The following is a 22,722-nucleotide window of genomic DNA, read 5'->3' as shown; positions in this document are numbered from 1 at the left end:
TTCCGGGAATCACGGTGGTAAAAATGTATTACTTTTTTGCAAAAGTAAAATTGATTTTCAAATCATAGGAGGCATCTTTGGTTTGAACTGGTTCCAGTCAAATATCGACGACTTTGGTATGTAAACAGAATCACGAAATTAAAGAAGCTGTAAAAGCAATTTAAACGCAACCAAATGAATTACCTAGGCTCCCTTATGATGAGGCCTGCCTGTTCCACACTGTTACCTGTGCGACGAGCAATATGTTTTCCTCGAGGGTATTAAATCAGACACAATTTACCCCTGCTTGAGAGGAACCACATGGGTGATGGCACTGTTTAATTTTAACACAAATGAAATACACCACCGATACAGCACCACTTTCGGCAATATACAGGTTGCTTCGTGGTTTAATCAGATTTTTCTCCTGCACAATCATTAGATTTTTTATAAAAAAAATCTTTTTTTTTAAATTCCTGGACCTCAAGACGATGTTAAAGTGGCAGAGATTGTGGGTTGTGTACAATACAGCGGTTGTATTATAGACATCGGAAGATACAGCACCCCATTAAACTGTTCTAATACTACCCGAAAACTGATCAATACTCTCGTCTGAACGGGGATATGGACATGAAATCCACAAATTTGATCGAGATGTTTTGTGTGTGTACAGAATCGTAATATATATGACCAATAAAAAAATTCTGACATATATACGTTTCTCTGCTGGTGACTAGGGAGCTAGTTATGTTCCCTTTTATAACCTTTCCCAGTGACTTTGTTGTCAGTTATTCCCACTTTAACAATGCAGAAATCCGTTATCAGATGGTGTGATGGCGATTATAGGCTGGGAAGTGTAAAATGAAAGAAATACAGATGTAATCGTAGCTGATAGTGACCGACACATAACAATGTCCACAGACCCTGCTTATAACTTGACAATGGGTTAAACGGCAACATTAATTTAGGGAAACTACACGATAGCATCTCAGAATCATATAAACCCTTGGCTACCGAAATGCTTTGTATGTTCGGTCCTTGCCAAGGTTCCCAGCTGGTGCGGACACCGCCAACAGGTGAGCAATAAAGGCAGCTACTGACACAGCAGCTTCAACCAGACTCAAAGGAGTTCAACGACAGTTATTGCCCTTCAATGGAACTCTCCTATCTTTATGGTTGATTTGTTATGACTTGTGTACCCTTAATTGCTGATAAGACTAGTGGTCACTGCCCCAAATTGTCAAAGTCAACTCTTGTCATCAAATTTCCCAGGTAGACCAGGATTGCTAGCATCAGAAATCTCATAATTGTAAAGAATTTCTGTCAAACCATAAAACAAATTCCAATCGTGATATTCATAGGCCATTTTCTTGTGGAAGCCATAAAAGTGTTTCTAGAATTCCTAAACATTCGTTTGTTTTTTCTTGTTAATTTTAAGATTCTTATCCGGAAGACATAAAATCGGGACAGGATTTCCATGATGAATACGAGGGACGGAGTAAATGAGGGGGACCTCGTAACTTATCTGTGCGTATAGAAATCTTCTGTCAGAAATTCTTCAAGGGATGGATGTAATAAACCTGCAATTTCTGTCAGCTCATTCTCAAAACCTTGAAGGTTTATTGGGGTTTAACTGTACGACTCAGACGAGGAGCAGCCCGTTATTTGCCAGGGGGAATAATAACTGGACATTAAATGGAGTTGAAGTGCTGAGACACGCTCTCCTTGGACTTGCCCTTCATCACCTAGAACCACGTCTTGTTCAAAAACCTTCTTTATGCATTGAACTAAACCACTGTATTTGAGAACCATTTTTTTTTCTCTCCCTTAAATAACATTTGTTTATATAAGCAATAAAAGTAATGATCACAATCTACAACACTTGTCATGATAATGTATATATATTTATATATAAAGTTTAATATAAAAATTTCCCTAATGGTTTTGGCCTTTCACACATATATAATTTAATGTATATTCATAATAAACTGTTGTACAAAGTAACAAGGTGACAATACTTTATGGCACCCGACGTTCGAAGAATGCATGGCCCTAACAAGAACATGTACACCTCATATATTTTCAATATACAAAGTATGTGTTTAGCCACCTTTATGACGTCTGCAAGTTCCTCGTCACAGAAAGAATATTATGGCATTGGAGGGCAAATTTACGGCTTCAAAGAAAACAACTCAACAAACCCTTTATGCACTATGGAGAGAAGTAGGGTAGATAAGTAGGTCAATATAGGGATTTTTTCATCAGAATGAGGTCCAACAGGCTAGGGCACTAATTGGATAAAGGGCACCTTATATGGCAATTTGGTAGGTAAAATTTAAGGATTTATATATTTTGTTATTATAAATTCTGTAATAATTCTTTTTTTGAAACAAATGAAATACAAAAATCAAAACAGCTTATAATGAGATACTTAACATGTATATTTGTTCAACTGTATTTGTATGTAGAAATTCAAGTTATGGAAACTTTTATGGAAAATACGCATTTTGGAACATTTAGACTTTGTAGATCTTATTTTGGAACAGACTAAAACGTTAGTTTGGATCGTAACAATAACCGACAACGGAGAAAACAAAACCATTAGTGTTCAGTATCTACGATCTGATACCATGTGTTCTTCATGAATATCGGACCAGAAATAGGAAGCAATTCAGAAAGAAAATGACAAAATAGCAAAGTCAATTTCCAATTGATTGATCAGAAGCGGTCCTTCGTTTTGTTACCGAGATTAAACCTGGCTTCCTCCCAACCTATCATAACAATACGAGGAAGCGGAAGTCGTAAACAAACCCCTGTGGATGGCAGACAGCTTTTTCCCCGATAACACAATATTTCTTCAAAAACAATTCACAAATGAGTCAAAGGTTGAAAACAAAAGTTGTGCCAACTAGAGGATGACTGTTTTCCCGAACAGCTATAAAACGTTTCAATGAAAGCACAAATCTACAAATAAGCCAAAAGCTCGGAAATAAACGTGATGCCAAATATTTTTTAAATGTTTCCTGTTGTGACTTTGAGGCTGACACAGATACTTCATTCACAGGAAGAGAGCATGGTAAAATTACCATTGTATTAAAGTCAAAAATAGGAGTTAAAAATGACAAAAGCCAGATAATGTTAGCGGAAGGGGTGGCTAGGGTTCAGAGCCGCGTAGGGCATGTGGCTACCCATTGTAGGTAGGGTTGTTGGTGAACCGTTTCCCGGAGTGCTACAGGGTCTCCTGGTGGGAGGGAAGGTGGCCCCGAGAAGGCAGGCATCGGTTCATATATAAAATGGATTTAAATTGACATGTGCAAGACTCACGAAACACAGTAATTGACTCTGGCTGTTTCTAATGGTTAGTACGTGTTTAAAGAAGGGGGAGACCGCAGAAACAACATAGACACACAATTCAAAACAGAACCTACACATTATGTACATCTGTATAATTTCCATAATAAAAGGGAAATTTCAAAAATGCACAACTGTGTTACGTCTGCTGTGGATTATTTTAATATTTTACATTCTGACATTTTTTTGTACATGCTTTTTGTGCCCATTACTCATAGGTCGTAAAAAACGTTGTTTTTTTTAAATATACACCCTGTCTTCCTGGGTTTCATCTAAAATTATCTACAAAAAATCCTCCATCTCTTCTTAGACTCATGTATCTGAATTTAATTATGATGTATGATAAACGATCTCATACCCAAGGTGTAAAAAAGTAGAATATTCGTACGCTTCCACGTCGATTGTAATGGGGAGATCCTGTGACTCTGTAAAATGTGATGTATTCTATACTTTATCTCTGAAATGTCGACAGACCATTACTTCCTTCAAGTTTCATATTTCCCGCATCATGCCAGCGAACCGTTTCTGATCAGTGGAACCTCACAGAATGCAAAGTGCCGCAAAAACCGTACGACGATGTGGCGGTTTTGAAACATCAAGCTGAATCATACACAACAGTGATGTAGCAGTAACTAAGACAGGGAAGAATTGAATTTAAGTTCAGTCTATACAGTAATAGTTTTCTTATCAAGCGCCATATGACTTCAAACAAACCCATAATTTATCTGGTAAATTGTCCCGGGGATTTTTCTCAATTATTCATATTTACTCGGTGAAATTTTAGGATTACATGCGTATACGTTTTCCTTATCTTTAGAATTTGAAACAATATTTATATCTTCGGAATATAGACATTTTGTGCATTATTCATTCATTTCCAGCATGTGACGCTAATTCCTATGAGGAGAACGTACTTGAATTTCATGAAACATTCATTCATATTTTTTTTCTTATCTGTTAAACTAGATGCAATTTTTCATCTTTACAAATTTTCGAAAGGTCTTCCGCAAAACCAGTATTGCATGAAACCGTTATCTGAAATTTACCACAATTTATCGAAACAAAAATGCTGCAGATTGTTTACATTGATACGTAAATAAATAAAACGCATAAGGATGATGTTACAAAAATCATAATTACATCTATGTTGGCCCCCAGTATGCCAGCCGGGCAGTTTCCATTGCATTTAAAACATACATTCATTTCAGTAACATCTGTGGGAATGCCCCAGTAACTATACAACAAGAACTTGTTTTATATAACGCCACCTGTTTTTTCTACAGCAGCACCTCATTATAATGCCCTTCCTTATATTTTCCATCTCATTTACTGCCAATACCTTTAACTGTCCCCTTTTCCTTTTTTTTCTTCTCAACAAATATTCCGCTATATATATCTCCCTTTATAATAAGGCCAAACCTTTATATAGTGCCAAAATTTGCCAAGTCAAATTGTTGGCAGTACATGTATAACGAGGTTTTACTGTATATTTTATGATTATCAGAATGTAAAATGTTGTAAGATCAGTTGAAATAAAACTTGGCATTTTTTGTAAAGCATTGGTTTAGTTCTTAGATTTTGCATTACCGGGTAGTTCTTCATGTTTATCCTTTTGTTTTGATGTTTCCGAGTTCCAAATTTAGTCTTGAGTGTTGACACAGTTGTATATTTTTTGAAATTTCTTTTTTCTTTGCATACAAAACAGTGGAGTGAATAATCTTCTTCTAGATGGTTTTTTCAGAGTTTGGAGCATCATAACAGCTTAATTAACTTTTCCTACATATTCTAATCACTTTGTGGCATTTCCAAAACAATGCCACAACTTAAGAGATCATTACTTAAAAGTATATTATTTATTTCATGTTTAAAAATTATGACATTTTCTGGATATTTTCAACATTGTGAACAAAAGTTATAGCAATAAATAGTTCAAATATTATCCATTCTTCTATGGTCTTTGCTGTAGGATCCTGGTACCATACTATGTCACCCTGATGTATATAAACCACTCCGGCTGAGTCAACAAAAGATTTCCTACCCTGTTCTGCAAACACACACTCACAAACTAAATTAAAGCACTGGAAAATTCCCTACAACTTACTTTAGCCTACGTACATTACAAGTTCTCCTCCATAAAAATAGTGCTAAAAAAGTTTTAATCCGATAAATTGATTTCCAAGCTTGGTTCGGAGTATAAAACACTCTAGTCGTCGGTAAAGGCCTTGTAGTATATAGGGGAGAAGGGAGTAATGGAAGGTTCCCATGCTATATATTCCATCATACTGTTAATGGTCAAAGTACAAGAATGAAAGCAGGATATGTCCCCAGGGGCTTTCAGTCCATCTGGGTACCATCATTAGAGTCGGATCATACCTATAGGCTTTTCTGTCCAGATCATGTTAAACAAGCCTTTAAATGATGAATCTACCATCGTTGAAACCTTTAGTCTGTACATTTCCATATTTCTGAACCCCGAAGAAGAGCCGTATCTAGGTACGTTGTATGATTATTGACCGTTACGCTAATGTACTTTGTTGTCATCAAGAGAGAAACAGGTTTATTCCCTTCAACACGAGACAGATTTATTTCAGATTTCTTTTGCTGATGTCTTTACTGACCACTCCTGTGGGAGGACATCTGGACTGAAATTGGCTGTCACCAAGATATAATGGTATCTATGACAACCATTAAATAAGACATCACCATGACAACTGATGACCTTCGTCTTGATATGCCTCTAAGATGTCATTTGACAACCATTGTGACAACTGAAGAATCTAATCACAAAGTATTTATAAAATGTAAATACTGTACACCACATTTCAAAACATCAGTCATTTCAGCCATTAATGTTTCCATGGTTACCAGAATTACATTATCCGACCTGACCTTTTTTAAGCCATTTAATAATCTGAATTAAGGGGAAATCTTTTGCACCCAGTCGGAGACCCCAGCACCAACCAGACCTCCCATTGGCTGGTAGGGGAGTCTGCCTTTGATAGCTACTTGTGACAGTCATGATGGGCTGACTTCTAAATCTCCACATTTTATAAAACAATTTAAAAAAAATCTGATATTGAACTCATAAAACCCAACACATGAAGTTTCATGATGTTCCTTCGTACAACCAAAGTCTATACAAGATGTACATGAAGGTCAATCTATTTTTTCGTCCTTTTATTAAAAAAAATTCGTGCCAGGAACAATAATGTCACGTTCACAACAGAATTGGAAAAATCAACGATGTGTCTCATGATGTATGTGTCTAGGACTGACGTTACGTCTTACACTGTAGCTACGTCAGCGCTAGCAGCAAACGCTTCTCACAGAGAGAAAAATAAACTTTCGGATGCGACAGAAAACAGAGATTTTATAGCTCTTTTACATTTCTACATGACCTTTTTCTCCCCGAAAACCTGGCTCTCTCGAGACCCTTCATCAGCAGTAATTGAAAGTTCAGCTTGTACGGCTAGAGAGGGGCTACATGTAAGTGTACCCTTAAGTGACCACCAGAGACCAGGCCTGTTCTCATCCATGCGTTCAACATAGGCAGGTTTTAGTACCATATGTACTGTTCATCTCTCATTAGATGTCAATATATCCCGTTGTTTTTTGATCATTATTCAGAATCTCGGCTCGTTTGTAACCTGCATTAGTATTCCTGCCACAGTAGTTGAGAGATAATTTGAGTCCTTTAATACAGTTCTATCATGTTTTTTCTTCTTCTGGAAGCTTGGAATGTTCCAACTTATCTCACAAACAGCATGTCTTCAAGCGAATAATTACAGAATACAAGATTTCTTTCTTACTACTATTTTTCTTCAAAATTTGGTTATGCAGAAAAGGAAGTATTCGGATCTGTAAAAGTTCAGCTGCATATATGGGGATTTTATATCTGAAGACAATTAACATCTCAAAAAAAGAAAAATTTAAAATAAATTAAAACCTGGTATTATAACACAGACACAGGTATATATATATATGAACATATCTATATTAACACAGACCCTGACTTTTATGTACATATCTTAATTAACGAAAATCCTATACATTAGTTTTTCAAAAAGGAAAAACTTTACTTAATTTGAGGAACATTTCTTTCAATTAAGATTTTTCTCAACTCCAGCAAAGCTTTTCTATAGAAAACTTAAATTTCAAGGTACTTCCTTCAGTTATGAAAGGTTTGAGAAATTGAGGCCAGATTGGTTGCTTAAATGCTGCTTGACCAATCAAAAAGCATGTTGCTAATTGACATGCAGCATGAAAAAGGAGACATTTAGGTATCTTGAATGAAAGTTTTCAATGCACGCAGACTTCCTGTTTTAAAACAGTTCTCAATAAGGCTGAAGATAGTTTAGAACTTCAAAAACTCAATGAATCAAAAGCCAAACTATTTCGCACACATGTACAAATTGCAATGCCATCTGCAATAACATTGCAAAAGACGTCTAGAAACGATATGAGCTAGCTAGCATGGCCACATGCAAACTTTTTTCAATCTATCCATCTAGCCTAAGGGTTAAAGTTTCAAGAAATGATTAATGAAAAGTCAATGCCAACCCACACACCCCGATTCTACACCTAACCACCACATGTGAAGTATGACCAGCGATTGGACCTGCCCTGGGATAAGCTTTCCCTGATTAGCGGACAGATCACTGCACCATGAAGTAGCCAAAGGCAATCAGTGTCCAGAGGATGTGAAATAGCAAGGTCAAACGGTCACCTGATATATCGGTAGATCTTGAAACTCTTGCTAACAACCTATATTATCAGTTCTGGAATCCATACACAGGCTCTGTTCCAATCTGGAAAGCGAGGAAACTAGAGATTGTCAGATTAAGGATATTTTTGACACATTTTTGACAGTTAAAATAAGTTCCCTAAAGGGCAACAATCTCTATAATGCCAGGGTGTTGTCTAGTAAGCAAAAGCCATCTGCCACGGCTGCTAATGTGGTGGGCAGTTCTTGACCGTTCCAGGTGGACAAGGGAGACAGGATAATTGACCGTCACATTTCAAAGCCCTATCACCATAAAAACGGAGAGAGACAAAAAAAAGGACCCTATCAGACTGGCATCTGAGCGTTTTTACATAGATAATATTCTTTGGGCAGTCGGAGACCCATCAGTATTCTAACAGCATCAGCTCTGATCTGATAGGATAGGGGGAATTAATAGCTTTACAAACAGGGGGTCAATATTCAAAACAGCAAGACTCACTCGAAAAGTGACCAAATCCTGATAGCATCTGACTTTCGTGGAATGATAAGAATTAAAACCAATAAACAGTTAGCGGGAGTCGGGCCCCCAGTCGTGTTAGCATTGTGGCACCAGTGACTCCAAAACCAACTAATCTGATCAACTTTTTTTTATATAAATGTGATAAAATTAAAAAGTTACAGATAAGTGCTATGTGATCTATAAATTAGGGGTTAATTCCGATTTTTAACCCATATTATGAGCCATTAATTCGGAAGTGATAAGGGGATGTTATGGAGATTTAGAAGTCAGCCCATCATGACTGTCACAAGTAGCTATCAAAGGCAGACTCCCCTACCAGCCAATGGGAGGTCTGGTTGGTGCTGGGGTCTCCGACTGGGTGCAAACTATCTCCTGTTTGCCAACATAGAGCTACAGTCGAAGGATATTGACCAGAAAACTCTGATTAGCGGCACTTTATTTTCCTCAATGTCTTTGCACTATCAAGCCCCGTAGTCAGTCAAAACACAAGATAGCTAGCCTGTTTAAAACTTGATGGGTTAATAGACATTTTCCTGAAACACCAGTTAAGTCGAAGTGCCCATATATATAGACTTGTTTTCGTTGTTTATTTACCAGATTCAATAGTTTAAAACTTATAAACTTTAAAATAAATTTCCGATAGAGAAGGTCAGCAACACATAATCTTACTTCCACAATTTTCAGGTCAGAATTTTCATTTCTATCACATATCTTCTAATGAATAATGAATATATTCATTCTATGAAATTTTAAATTTTTCAAACTTTTCTCCTTTTTATTTCATCACAAAGTCTTTTTACTTACTTCAGTTCTTTTCTATTAAGAAACAACTTTCCCATTTAGATCTTTACTACATCTTTCTACAGTTGAAATAAACATTGAATAATGCTTGCTATCTTATAGTTTCTAGATGGGGCATAATATTATATTGTAGATCACAATATCCTAATATATATTATATGTATATATAAATCCTGAAACATGAAACTATAATAACCAGTTGCCATGGTTTCCTCAAAGGTGACTTCTCAATTAAACGTATAGCGAGATAGGGCAGTTATGACTCAAAAAATGTTACCCCTACAGAGACTTCATGAAAAAACAATCATTTTTTTTTATTGGACAATTTTATGGATATATTTACGAGCGGATTAGGCACTGTTTTGAGAAATAGTAAGCTATTTCTTGTTATTTCTACATTTATAGCCGCAAACAAGAGTCATTTATAAAAAATTATTGGAGTAATAGCACTCTATTGGTGTGTAGTTTTGCCTCGCAATATCATTACCGTGGCAACAACTCGAACATATGTGTCTGTTTCAGGACCCTGTTTGTATTGTCAACCCTGATGTATGGACGAGGTTCCAGTAAAGTGCAGGCCGCTTGACTCCCCGACTATTCTCAAGACACAAATTTAACATGTTGAATGTCCGTATATATTTTGTCATTTACGCCGCTGAAGTTTAAATGTCAGTATGAACATTTCCCGGTACATTTATTTTTTTATGTATGTAGTAAGATGTGATTGCGAGGGAAAGCGAATTGAACCTAACAATAAAACACACAATTGGCTTTTTTTAAGTTCCTATCTTTTGAATTCTATGATTTGAAAATCATATGTTTCCATTGAACTTTCCTTTAAAAAGCAGTAGAAAAATAGTTTTGATTTTCAAAATATTGTAAAAAGAATGTTTCAAACATTTATCCCTTGCATTTTTTTTTTTTTTATTACAACTCAAAAGTAGACTTTTTATTTGTTTTGGTAATAAAAAGTTGTTCAAACTTGTCGTTCAATTCCATATTATAAAACTAGTATTAAAAAATATCCTACATAATAACATTAAAATGTCTTTAACTGTATTGTAACAAATTTGATATTGCAGGAAACAGTCGGGAGATACAGGTTTACAAGATTTACACTCACAACTGTGCAATTTATGTAATTTTTTAAAATTAACACCTAATTTGAATAACATTACACTAACCATACCCTGTATTTGACATTCAAAAAAAATATATGAACTGAAATATTCACCATCAACAAACACCGCAGGGAGAATAGCGGGAGAGGCGAGGGTGAAAGAGGGGGAGGATAGCATTATTGATGGACCTCATGAATAAATAATATTTTGATGGATTGAACAAAATGAAGATCTGACTTCTTGGCCTTTCCCAAAGGAGGGGATTAGGTTCTTTGTTTCTGGTATACAACAGTTCAAAACTACATACAGTAAATACCATTAAACTGTGAGGACTAAAAATAATACTCTCAAACATGATATACTGCCCTTATTAACCATCGAATTACTTATGATTTTTTTTTCCATTTGAAACTCAATTAACAGGACTTCTAATGTCATTTTCTATTTTTTAAAGCAATTCATCATGATCTCATGTTAATTTTTCTCAATTATTTTGTGGCAGATACATCACAAAATTTGAGAATATTTACCACCCTCGGGGTGAAATAATGACATGGTAATTTTTGCTTTGCCTAGTCAATGATATTTGCAGAAAAAATGTTGTCTTCAGGACACACTGTATAAAAATATGATGGAAACATTGATCTTGTTAACATTTTCGGGGTTTTTTTTCGCTTCAAAAAACTTAGCAAACACTGAAGACCTTATCTAAATTGATTTTTTTGAAAATGCAAATAAAAAATCACACACAGCCTTGAACGGTTTACCAGTGAGATTGATGGATTAGTATGAAAAATATCAATAGAAAATTGTTTGTAAAAAGTTGAAAGGCTTTCTCTTAGGAAAAATGATGGATTAATATAGTTTTGAAAAAAGTAAATTGAAAATCACACTTACTTCAAATGGCTTTTCCAATGCCAGGTTGTTATTTTTTGCGGATAGTTGATTTGGGTCAGCAATCTGAAGCATATCCTCGTCGTCAAGGGAGAAACTCACTTCCTTTTTTTTCTTTTTCTCCCCGAGAGTGGAATCATCCTCCGGGAGAGAGAAAACACTGACACCCCCCTCCAGGGACGTGGCTTGTTTGTATATCTCCTTTTCTTTGTCTTTCCTTTCACGATCATTTCGTCGCAAGACACAAATTATTATTATAATGGCCCCAGAACACACGGCTGTGACAGCCAATAAGATGATGACGATGATGACATTTCGCTGTATAGTGTCCGTGAAATAAGTAGGGGAGGTAATTTTGATGAATAACATCCGCGTTGTTGTGAGTCTCGGTTTTCCTTGATCAGATGCCATTAGATCCAAAACAATTGTTTCTCCAGATTTCTGTGAAATTTTCCTTTTCAAAATAAGTGATCCTGTTTTTTCATTTAATTCGAACAAGTCAGAGTCATTTCGTTGTGTTATGAAGTATCTAATTAATCCATTCTCTTTCTCATCCAAATCAAACGCTCTAATGATTGTGACTCTTGTCCCTATCTCTGTATTCAAGGAGAGAGAGATACTGTTATTTGTAGAACTAGGAGCAGTTATAACTGGTACATTATCATTTTCATCCAAAACTATGATTTTAACACGTGCTGAGCTATTCTTAGAGGGTCTGCCCATATCTTCTGCTTGGACGATAAAGTCATAAACACTCTGTACTTCCCGATCAAGCTCTCGATCACTTTTTATTTGTCCATTAGGAAAAAGGAAAAATGGAATCATCTGGTTTTGTCCTGATACGATAGAGTAGGCGATTTTAGAGTTGTCGCCCTCATCACGATCTGTAGCAACAATCTGGGCAACATTTGTCCCTGCATGTTTGTTTTCTGAGATCTCAAACACGAAAACTGGTTTACTGAATACGGGTGCTTCATCATTAACATCCTTGATGGTCAAGGTCACAGTTACGGTGCCTGTCTGAGCTGGCTCACCTTGGTCAATGGCGAGTACCTCAAACTCGATGGTTGGCGTGGTCTCTCGGTCAAATGACATGTTGGCCCGGATGATCCCAGACAATGCCTCAACATTGACATAGTTGTTATCACTGCGACTGTAATATAACACCATGGCATTATGTCCGATATCCCCATCTGAAGCATGAACCTGAACCAACACTTCTCCGAAATTATTATTCTCGAAAACTTCCTCGTTATAGGAGAGCGACGTAAATATTGGAGGCGAATCATTCACATCGTCAACTAACACCACAAAACTATCGCTGTCGTTTAAAGGTGGTGTTCCATTGTCCTGACACATGACCTTCACGTCATGTCGTTCCTGCATCTCTCGATCAAGACTCTGACTGACAACGATTTTGAACTCTTTAGCGTCGAGCCTCTGTAGAGAGAAAGCATCGGCCTCGGCCCAACAGTCAATCTCACCATTTCGTCCCGAGTTTGGATCCTCCACTGCTATATGCGCCACGACAGCACCAAGATCAGCGAATTCCGAGATCTTGGCAATATCAAGGCCACTAAGAAGATTGGTGGTGATGACTGGACGTCTGTTTCCGACATCCGTGACAGAAACATGGACGAACGTCTGCGAGGTGAGGGGCTGGTCACCTTTATCGCTGGCCTCCACAATGATTTTGTACACCTGCCCAGGTACATACTGGATGGGTTTGATGACGTATAGCTCACCCGTCTTATTGTTAATACTGAAGTGTTGTAGATTGGTCACTTCCTGGTGCGGACTTAGCCTGTAAAATATATCCCCATTACGTCCTTGGTCAAGGTCAGATGCAGACACGACCATTATCACCGTTGAAACATTGATGTCCTCGCGAACAGTGATATTATAGAAGGAGCTTCCAAAGGTTGGCGAATTGTCGTTGACATCAGAAATGGAAATATTAGCCTTGAGAATTCCAGACTTCGGTGGGGAGCCACCATCTTCAGCGGTGACTGTGATTTGGTAAAAGTCTTGTATTTCCCTATTTAAAGCTTCCTTCACCAGTAACTGGACAACAGAAGTACTGTCTAAATTCTTTAAGAATTTAATGGAAAAAGGCGAAGTACTTGGCGTTACATTATAAGACTGGAGAGAGTAATGGTCACTCGTATCGCGATCTCTGGCTCCATCAATAGTGATAGATGTCCCAACAAGCACCGCCTCCGATATGGTCAGACTTATGGAAGGGTTGTCAAATATAGGTGCATTGTCATTGACATCTTCAATATAAAGGGTGACCTTGATCTTTTTGAAAAAGCTGCCCATGGTGGACTGAGCTGCTACATCAAGGTATAAGACACATAAGGGAGAGAACTCACATATTGTTTCTCTGTCTAATGCCCCGACTGTATATAAGAAGCTAGTATGTTCGTCTATAGAGAAAAGAGAGGCATACTCACTACCCGTTGTTAGGAAGCTGTATCGTAAGTTATGGAATTCTGTATTATCTACCACCTCCTGGAGTCGGGCATCCGATGCTACATTGCCAATGAATCGGTCCGTTTGATCGCCTTCTGGTAGATAGTACTCAACACCTTGGCCCAAAACCACTGCAGACGAATACCACACTGTCATAAAAACCATCACAAAATTCCGAGAAACAGAAGTAGATTCCATGATTTTAAAAAACATATACCAGAGATAATCTTCAGAAATCACATCACCTCAAAGGTGAGATGTGGTGTCAAATGACCCAGTGTGTGATGACCATAGTTAGATGACCAGTCCGGTAGCAACGAGATAACCACCTGTGTCCACACTGACCGCCAGCACACACCCCCAATAGGTATGAATCAGTTCCCTTGTTTTAAACACTTCCTATACCATCCCTGCTTCAGCTCTATCTGTGCCTATGATCTCTTGTTCCGACTTTTCATTAGCTGACAAAATCCATATCACTGCGCCTGCAGGGGTTTGACTCTGTTTTAAATATCTCTTTCCACCTCACTGGTCAGTCTCTGTCCACTATTGTATTTGCTATCTGGTCACTCCAGTCGAATTCCTGTAATGTAATGTAAGACAAATATTGACCATTAGGAATAAACATGGCCTGTTACACCTGTCAGCCACTGTCAGCAGCCCTGCTATATGTTTGTACACTAAAATACACAACGCCACTCTGCTTTCGCTTTCCCACTTCACAGCTCTCTTTATATCAAAACACTGCACGCTGTCTTTTAAAAAAGTTTACGTATTCCACACGAACCCTGCGAAGCAAAATACTCTCAGATCATTAAATTCAATTTTCTCTTCACATATTTGTAGTAAGTGACAATACTGGTCCCCGGTTGTGTGTGGTAGAGTTCGGTCTTGAACCATTGAAAAGTTCTCTAGCTATAATTACCTGGACCCATGTGGCTGTATTTACTGACAGGGAAGCGTGATGATAGCTCAGATCCCTCCCCCTCAGTTCAACAACCAATAGTAGGCCCGATAGCCTCACAGTAGGAGTTATACGCAGATAGGGGCCCCAGGACAGGATAATGAGCATACAGCTACCATGTGCTAAGTATTTTATCCTCATTAAAGTCAAAGAGAAGCCAAGCTGTGTGGATTTAATTTCCGTGTGTGATAGCAAGCAAAACAAAATAGATCTAAACAGAGTTTCCCTATTTGCAGGAGCTAGAAGATGGTTTATGTTAAGCCAGCAAAAAAAACACCCCAATATTTGATTCACCTGCTGAAGTGTTGAAGAGCCTGCATACTTAGAAGTCAAAACTGTAAAAACCTCTATATAATAGACCAAGCCTATAGGTCTACAGCAATACCCATCTCCTCTCAGCGATTACCCAACAATCTCACATAGCTGCTAGCTCGGTTTTAGTTCTATTTAAAGCTCAAAATGCATATAGCTGCAATGAACATCATTCCAAAAATGTGAAACTCATGTTTCATTACAATCTGTTTTGGTATCAGCTATTTAATTTTGATTCACGATATATATAACGCATTAATTTACTCAACTCAATTTATGTAATTGGTTCAGATTGTTGATCTCAGCCTCAAGTAGATACAATTGCCTTTGGCCAATTTGGCACACAACCAGTTTTTTACGTTTGAATAATTGTAACCATAAGTGTTATCTTTCTATAAAGATATGTTTATCTGTTTTTATTGTGAAGATTAAAACAAAATGTTCCTGTTTTTATTTATCATTAAAATCACAACTATTTGCTCATCAACAATATTGTTTTCTCTCAATAAATAAAAAACATCTTCAACAATAAATTACTTTGTAAATCAAAGTGTTTATTTATATTTGTTGTTTGTTTTATCCTCTGTTCTTTCTTGTTTATTAAATCTCGGTTTTTATCTCTCAACCTGTATGAAAAGCCATCATGTAACTAAGCTCTCCCCCGTTGATAGCTGAAGTGTCGGATTTCCTTTCGAGAACTATACATTTCATCTGTAAATTCTCTCATTCTATAAACTTTCTTTCCACATTTTATCTCCAAATTCAAGTTTTTGTCCAAAATACATTCATCCTGTCTTAAATTTGTTTTAACCTGAATTTTTTTCCCCTTTTTTCAGCTTATTTATCTTGTTTCCCACTTTTTTAATACTGGTACATGTATATACTATAGTAGTTCATTATTTAAAATCTATTAAAAAAAATCCGTTTTTCTTTTTTTAAATTTCCTTGTCTACTTAGAGTACAATATTTTTAATACACAATATTATTCATTACTTTTTTTCTTTTAATTTCCTGTTTTTCTATCATAGGACCACATCTCTACCCAAGAAGACCATCATAATTATGGTAGATTATGTCGTTATAAGCTTCAGCGCTTGCCCCTTAAGTACCAGTTGCTCCTGAATTCTGCCCACTAGCAATGCATGCTGTCATTCTTCACGGTCCATAGAGATTGTTCACACCATGCAGTCCCTGGCTACATTTTCTATAGCTAATCTGATCCTGCAAAAGTTACACATGTAGCATGCATGCCTGCCCTGTACATATATCAGTTCCAGTATTCTTACAGAATCCTTATACTGTGTTACAACTCCAGTTGAAAGCTTCGCTTCGTTAGAAAAAAGGAAATTGACATTAATTCAAATCCAAGTCTTTAATTGCACCGACTTAAAGATAAAAAAAAAATGAAATATTTTTTTCCAAATATATTTGAAATTTCTTTCTTTCTTTGTATCAGACAGACACATTCAATTAAAATCTACACTGATATAGTTTTATCTTCCCTGGTTAACTTTTTTGAAATGGAGTCCTTCGAGCACTCATTCTAATCCGATATCAGCTCTATAAGAGTCACTGATAATCAATCTTTCACTCTGGGTGGGTGTCTTCATATATCTTATTTAATTTAAAACTTAAAACACATATCATAAGGATTCAATGTTATCCTCCCCAGCTAATCGACACAGGAAGATGTATGAAGAACCTAAACATGATTTAGAATTATAGTTTGAGATGGTTAAGCTGACAGTACTCTGTGCTTGTTAACTTGTACTGTGTAATCTTAAGGAGCTATGTGAGAAGTATGGCCCGAAGCACTTGTTTGTCTGGACAAAAGACCTGCTGTTCTAGCTTTTCATCCTTTTCCCACCTGTTAGAGGTTTACACCTGGAAACAGAAAACTTGAGATCTACATTTGATCTGACAAGCTTTGTGTTAAGTGAAAATGTTATTAAAAAAGTATCCTCACCATCGAAACATTTTCAAAAACACAAAGAATTTGTTCATGTACTTCGAAACAGAAACATTTAACACACAATAATCTGATATCACGATCTCACGATTAATCAAAAGAAAAAATAAACGTGTTATATATCATGTGTTGAATTTCTTAAATCTGAACATTTATTAACAATACTTGGCAAATGGTATGTAACATAGACATCAATGGGGCATTGTGACACTCGGGGATTTCAATCTTATTTAATTGTTTATTCGTAAAACTGTAAAGTACCTACCACATTGCGTATCATAATTACAATATACGAAGGTTATTGCATATTGAGCTTACTCTCGGCTTGAACTAGACTTCAATAGTTCATAAGGGTGGCACAGAGGATATATAGCACACTCTCTTTCACCAACATGGCCATAGGTTGAAACCCCGATCCAGTGTGTAAGCTACGAGGCGACACCTGCCCGACCATATGCATTTCCCCTATGTCTATCCACCATATATTGAGACCCCCTAAGTGATTCCACCCAGGCCATTCACAAGAGTGAATACGAATATACTTTTATACACTTGTTTCATGATTTTTTATTTAATTAAAAATTTAAATGGTGTAAAAGATACTCATTAATTTATATGTAATACACACGATGGGCCCAGGTGTTCGAAGAACCATGCGTCATATCGCATTACAGCCAATTAAATGAAATTTTCAAAAATTGTTAAAAAATATTTTATTACTAATTGAAAGTGTAAAAGTATTTCCATATGTTACTTGTTTTCATCTGATTGTGTTCAAATGTTAAACATGCTGATTTCGTTGCGCATGTTAACAATTATGAAAATATTCAATACCGAAATTTTGAGTAATCGGTTTGTTAAGCTAGCGATGCTTTGAGTAACTTCGGCAACATCATTCTACAACTGTTAGTGCTTGAAGGACTTAGAAACATTCAAACTGGAATAAACAATTTCTATCTTTCTTCTTTTCGTAAATATAAATCACTCTAAATTATAAAAAATAGATTTAGAGCTCACAATCTTTTATTACTTGCTGACGTCTGAAAACCAAACATTAATTTTTATGCCTTTTGTCTTTTTTCCTTTCAGACATGCATAAATAAATATTTTATGATAGAATCAGACATAAATGTAACTTTTTCACTATTTTGTATAATTCAATGGAGAGCAATATTATTTGTTTATTTGGAAACAAATTCTATACCAGGGAGAACGTTAGCATCCTTCACTTTGCATCAACCTTTTTATTTTTCCCCCTTATGTGTTTTATTATATAGCGTGACTTAGATACGTCTGTCTACAATTGTCTGCAGAACTGAGTCTTTTATTAGCTAAATAAAATATTTCTTTACATTTTTCATCAATCTCATGAAATGGAAGTGCATTCAAGGCCCTTTTTTATGAAGAATATCAATAAATTTTCATGCAATATATGCTTTCTGCAATACATCCGACCTATGGCATGTTTATCGTAATGTTATGACATTGTTGACACTTGGACGTCTCCACAGAACCATAACAAGATATTATACAGTTGGCTTGTGTATAGATATTGCCAAAATGCTCTATATTTATGTACACACATACATAGTCAAACCTGCATCAAGAGAGCACCAATTGGAAGTCCAGAATGGGGTATTTTAACACAAGTGGTCTCTTAATGAAGGTTAAATTCATGAAAAATCACAACAAAGGGGAACATTGAATTGATCTCTAAGTACAGGTATTTTTCACTGGAGGTGGTCACTTAACAGTTTTGGTCACTTAAGAAATGAGGTCTCTTAACACAGGTGGTCTCTTAATAGATATGGTCACTTAAGACAGGTGGTCTCTTAACATAGGTGGTCTCTTAATAGATGTGGTCTCTTAATTAATACAGGGGCTCTCTTAATAGAGGTGGTCACTCAAGAAAGGTGGTATCTTAATAGAGGTGGTCACTCAAGAAATGTGGTCTCTTAATAGAGGTGGTCACTCAAGAAATGTGGTCTCTTTACACAGGTGGTTTCTTTACACAGGTGGTCTCTTTATACAGGTGGTTTCTTAATAGAGGTGGTATCTTAACATAGGTGGTCTCTTAATAGAGGTGGTCACTTGACCAAAGTGATCACTTAAGACTACGTGGTCTCTTATACAGAGGTGGTCACTCAAGTCGCTGGTCTCATAATGGTGGTGGTACCATGAACAAGTTTTGCTGTATAATGTAAGCGAAGTATTCTCCAAGTGTCTCTGTTAGGAGTTGAGCCTGAGACTACCAGATGACAGTTGTCCAGTGCTCAACTGTTTGACCCTAAAGGAAAGTTTCCACTTGCAGAGTCAGTTACATGCTGAATTTAGTGACTAGATGGTTCACCACTTTGACTTATGCAAGAGAAGTTCTTATGTTTTCAATGCCTCCGCTAGGAGTCTAACCTGTGACCTCTAGCTGGTTTACTAGTCTTAATTGCGCTCTTCCAAATGACCTTAAGAGAAATTCTCCCTAGCCGAATTGGTAGGAAGTGGCTAGTATTTTACCAGGGTGACACATGTAATAAACTCCCCATCCATAGAAAAACCATGTTTTCTTTAGTCTTCTGGCCCCGAGATCATGAAACAATCGCAGAAATAAGATTTTGCTTAGTCAATCACGACTATGACGTCACTTTTTATGACACTATTTGTGATTGACTAAGTCAATTAAAGCATAAAATAATTTTCGACTTAAAATTGCTTCATGATCCAGCTGGGCCCCATGGAGAACCACCATGCCTAAAGGGTTAAGGAGATATCATACACTGAGTGCCCCAGTCCCTTAGAGGGCACGGCCACCAAAGTGTCCGAAGTCTCTTAGAGGGCACGGCCACCAAAGTGTCCGAAGTCTCTTAGAGGGCACGGTCACCAAAGTGTCCGAAGTCTCTTAGAGGGCACGGCCACCAAAGTGTCCGAAGTCTCTTAGAGGGCACGGCCACCAAAGTGTCCGAAGTCCCTTAGAGGGCACGGCCACCAAAGTGTCCGAAGGCTCTTAGAGGGCATGGCCACCAAAGTGTCCGAAGTCCCTTAGAGGGCATGGCCACCAAAGTGTCCGAAGTCTCTAAGAGGGCACGGCCACCAAAGTGTCCGAAGTCCCTTAGAGGGCACAGCCACCGAAGTGTCCGAAGTCTCTTAGATGGCATGGACACCAAAGTGTCTGAAGTCTCTTAGTGGGCACGGCCACCAAAGTGTCCGAAGTCTCTTAGAGGGCACGGCCACCGAAGTGTCCGAAGTCTCTAATAGCTAGGGCACGGCCACCAAAGTGTCCGAAGTCCCTTAGAGGGCAAGGCCACCAAAGTCCGAAGTCTCTTAGAGGGCACGCCCACCAAAGTGTCCGAAGTCCCTTTACTAAGTTTCTCCCTTAGGAGTCAAATCAACGACTACATCAGCTAAGGGAAATTTCCTCTATAGAAGTCAGTTACACCTGGTTTACCACTGTGACTCATAATACAGCTGAGTTTTGTAATGGAAATATTTACAACATGTACACCATCCCTTGAAGTCGTAAAATCTACGTCATAAGGTTTAAAATAAACCCGATATGTTCTATGTTTGTAGAGTTGAAAAATAAATGTAGGTAAAGTCGTTTGTGAGCCAAATCTATTTATTTATACTGAACTACATGTACTAATAATCAGGCAATTTATACTGAAGATAATGAACCAAGACAAGTTATACTCTTGATAGATTATGAACCAAGACAATTAATTTATACTCAAAGTTATGAACCAAGACAATCTAATTTATACTTTAAGATTATAAACCAACACAATTATACTTTAACTGTGTATATCAAAGAAGATTATTTGTGTTCTAAAAATAGCTCTAATTTTATTATTTGAAACAAAGACAATTATTACCCAATTACTTGTGAACAAAGACAGTTCAAATGTCTTAACTGATAAACAAAGGAAATGATGGTTTGATCATATTTAGTTTGGACATCTCGATTCTAAATTAAAATGGGTGCTTGGGAATGAAGATGAAAGTCGATCAAAACGTTAATCAATTACGAATGTAAGATTGTTCCAGAAATCCGATATAAGACAATAATAAGTGTTGGATATTCAATTCTGTGAACATGCTTAGATTTAATCTATATAATTGTGTGAAGGCCGACCTATAAATTCCTAATAAACTCCCCAGGACATTTCTAATTCAATTCTCTATTTCTCAAACTCCCCCAGCGGCCCAGCTCGTGTTGAAATGCTCCTTCAGTTCGAGCTCCTGGGCGAAGTAGCACATTTACATAACATCAATATGGGAATCATTCGCATTGCCTGAAATGTTGTGCAAATATTTTTCAATGATGGGAGCTTTTTTATTTGATGGGTACCGGCCAAATGTCGTGTGTAGAAATTGAGAAGCGACAGTCGTCGAGGTTTATCATTACAACTACATTATGCTAGTTTTATTATTGTTAGTAATGTCAAATTCTATATGGCATTAAATTGGATCACCCTGATTGGGATACCCATCATTTGAGCATTAACGTAACCATTAATTTACTTTTTCGCTCAAATGATTCAACCAGGCAACAATGTTATCACAAAATATGGTTAAATTTTGGGGATAACTGGCTTTCATTTTAATTAGATTGCCATGGGCTTTAGATGCTTGAAGAATAAACTTCAGAATCATAAAGAAATTTTAGAGAAAAAAACCAGCATAATACTTTTTTCCTATTAATCAATCAATACTGACAATTTTTTTGGGACATTTTACTGATAAAGAGTAACGTGAACCGAAAAGATGTGACAGGGAGGGCTCAGTTTCAGACTGTAAACAAATGTCAGGGAGTGTTCAGTTTCTGACTTGAGACTCATAAACTTTCCAATGACGTCCTGAAAATACAATCCTACATGTATTCACTGCTGATGTGTGACCATCTCACAATCGTTTCATGATTAATGTTTCTGAAGAGATTCAATTTCTAATGTTACTGCCATTCTAGCATTGATTTTTCAGAAGAATGCTTCCAGTTCCAGTAAGAATATTTCTAGAACATATTTCTATCAGGTCCAAAAACTTGTGAATTCTTTATGAATTTGTAAAAGATAAAAATGCACTGTGCAGCAAATTGCACAATTACTTTTTATAAAATAGCAAAACACTGTGGGGGAAATTCACTCGACAAATTGCATGATTCATTTAAGTAAAAATGTTGCTGAAATAACCAAATAACCCATCACTAATGTGTTCCAGGTCTAGTTTGGAAATTGTTCCAACCCGGGGCCCTTCACACCATAAAGTTAGCCTTGATTGATTTGGATGCTTTTATGTTCATATAACAGACACAACAACAAAAACAAACCACCACCACCGCCCCACAAACAAACAAACAACCCCCTCAACAAATTTGTATCCACAATGCATGCCGCATATTTATAGATATTCTTATTATGAGGCCAAAATATAATGTGGCACTTAAAATTAACAATTCTCCACAGGAAGGAGGCCATAATATTTATGATTTTGCTTAAATATAAGAAATATAAAACATAGTTATAAATGTTTCTCTCGGTTGACCCTCAGAATGTGTTGTTTTGTTTTTGTGCTTTGTGTTATGGCCTGGCTAATAAAAAAGATTGAAATTCTCATTTGAGC

General features: G+C 36.8%; 1 protein-coding gene across 3 annotated transcripts in view; it reads right to left on the bottom strand.

Annotated features, from left to right (window-relative positions):
* Positions 1 to 22,722, bottom strand: part of LOC110440335 (protocadherin gamma-B1-like) — an 85,111-nt gene that overhangs the window by 15,694 nt on the left and 46,695 nt on the right. For all 3 annotated transcript variants that reach the window (XM_021483335.1, XM_021483334.1, XM_021483336.1), the window contains exon 3: positions 11,393 to 14,447. In XM_021483335.1, the coding sequence (XP_021339010.1) occupies positions 11,393 to 14,077 (2,685 nt within the window). In that variant the 5' untranslated portion in view covers positions 14,078 to 14,447. The remainder of the gene's footprint in view (positions 1 to 11,392; positions 14,448 to 22,722) is intronic.

Source organism: Mizuhopecten yessoensis, unplaced genomic scaffold (assembly GCF_002113885.1).
Source record: "Mizuhopecten yessoensis strain PY_sf001 unplaced genomic scaffold, ASM211388v2 scaffold11179, whole genome shotgun sequence".
Taxonomy (NCBI): domain Eukaryota; kingdom Metazoa; phylum Mollusca; class Bivalvia; order Pectinida; family Pectinidae; genus Mizuhopecten; species Mizuhopecten yessoensis.
Note: the sequence above shows the minus strand (reverse complement) of the source record. Positions and strands in the feature narration are given on the sequence as shown.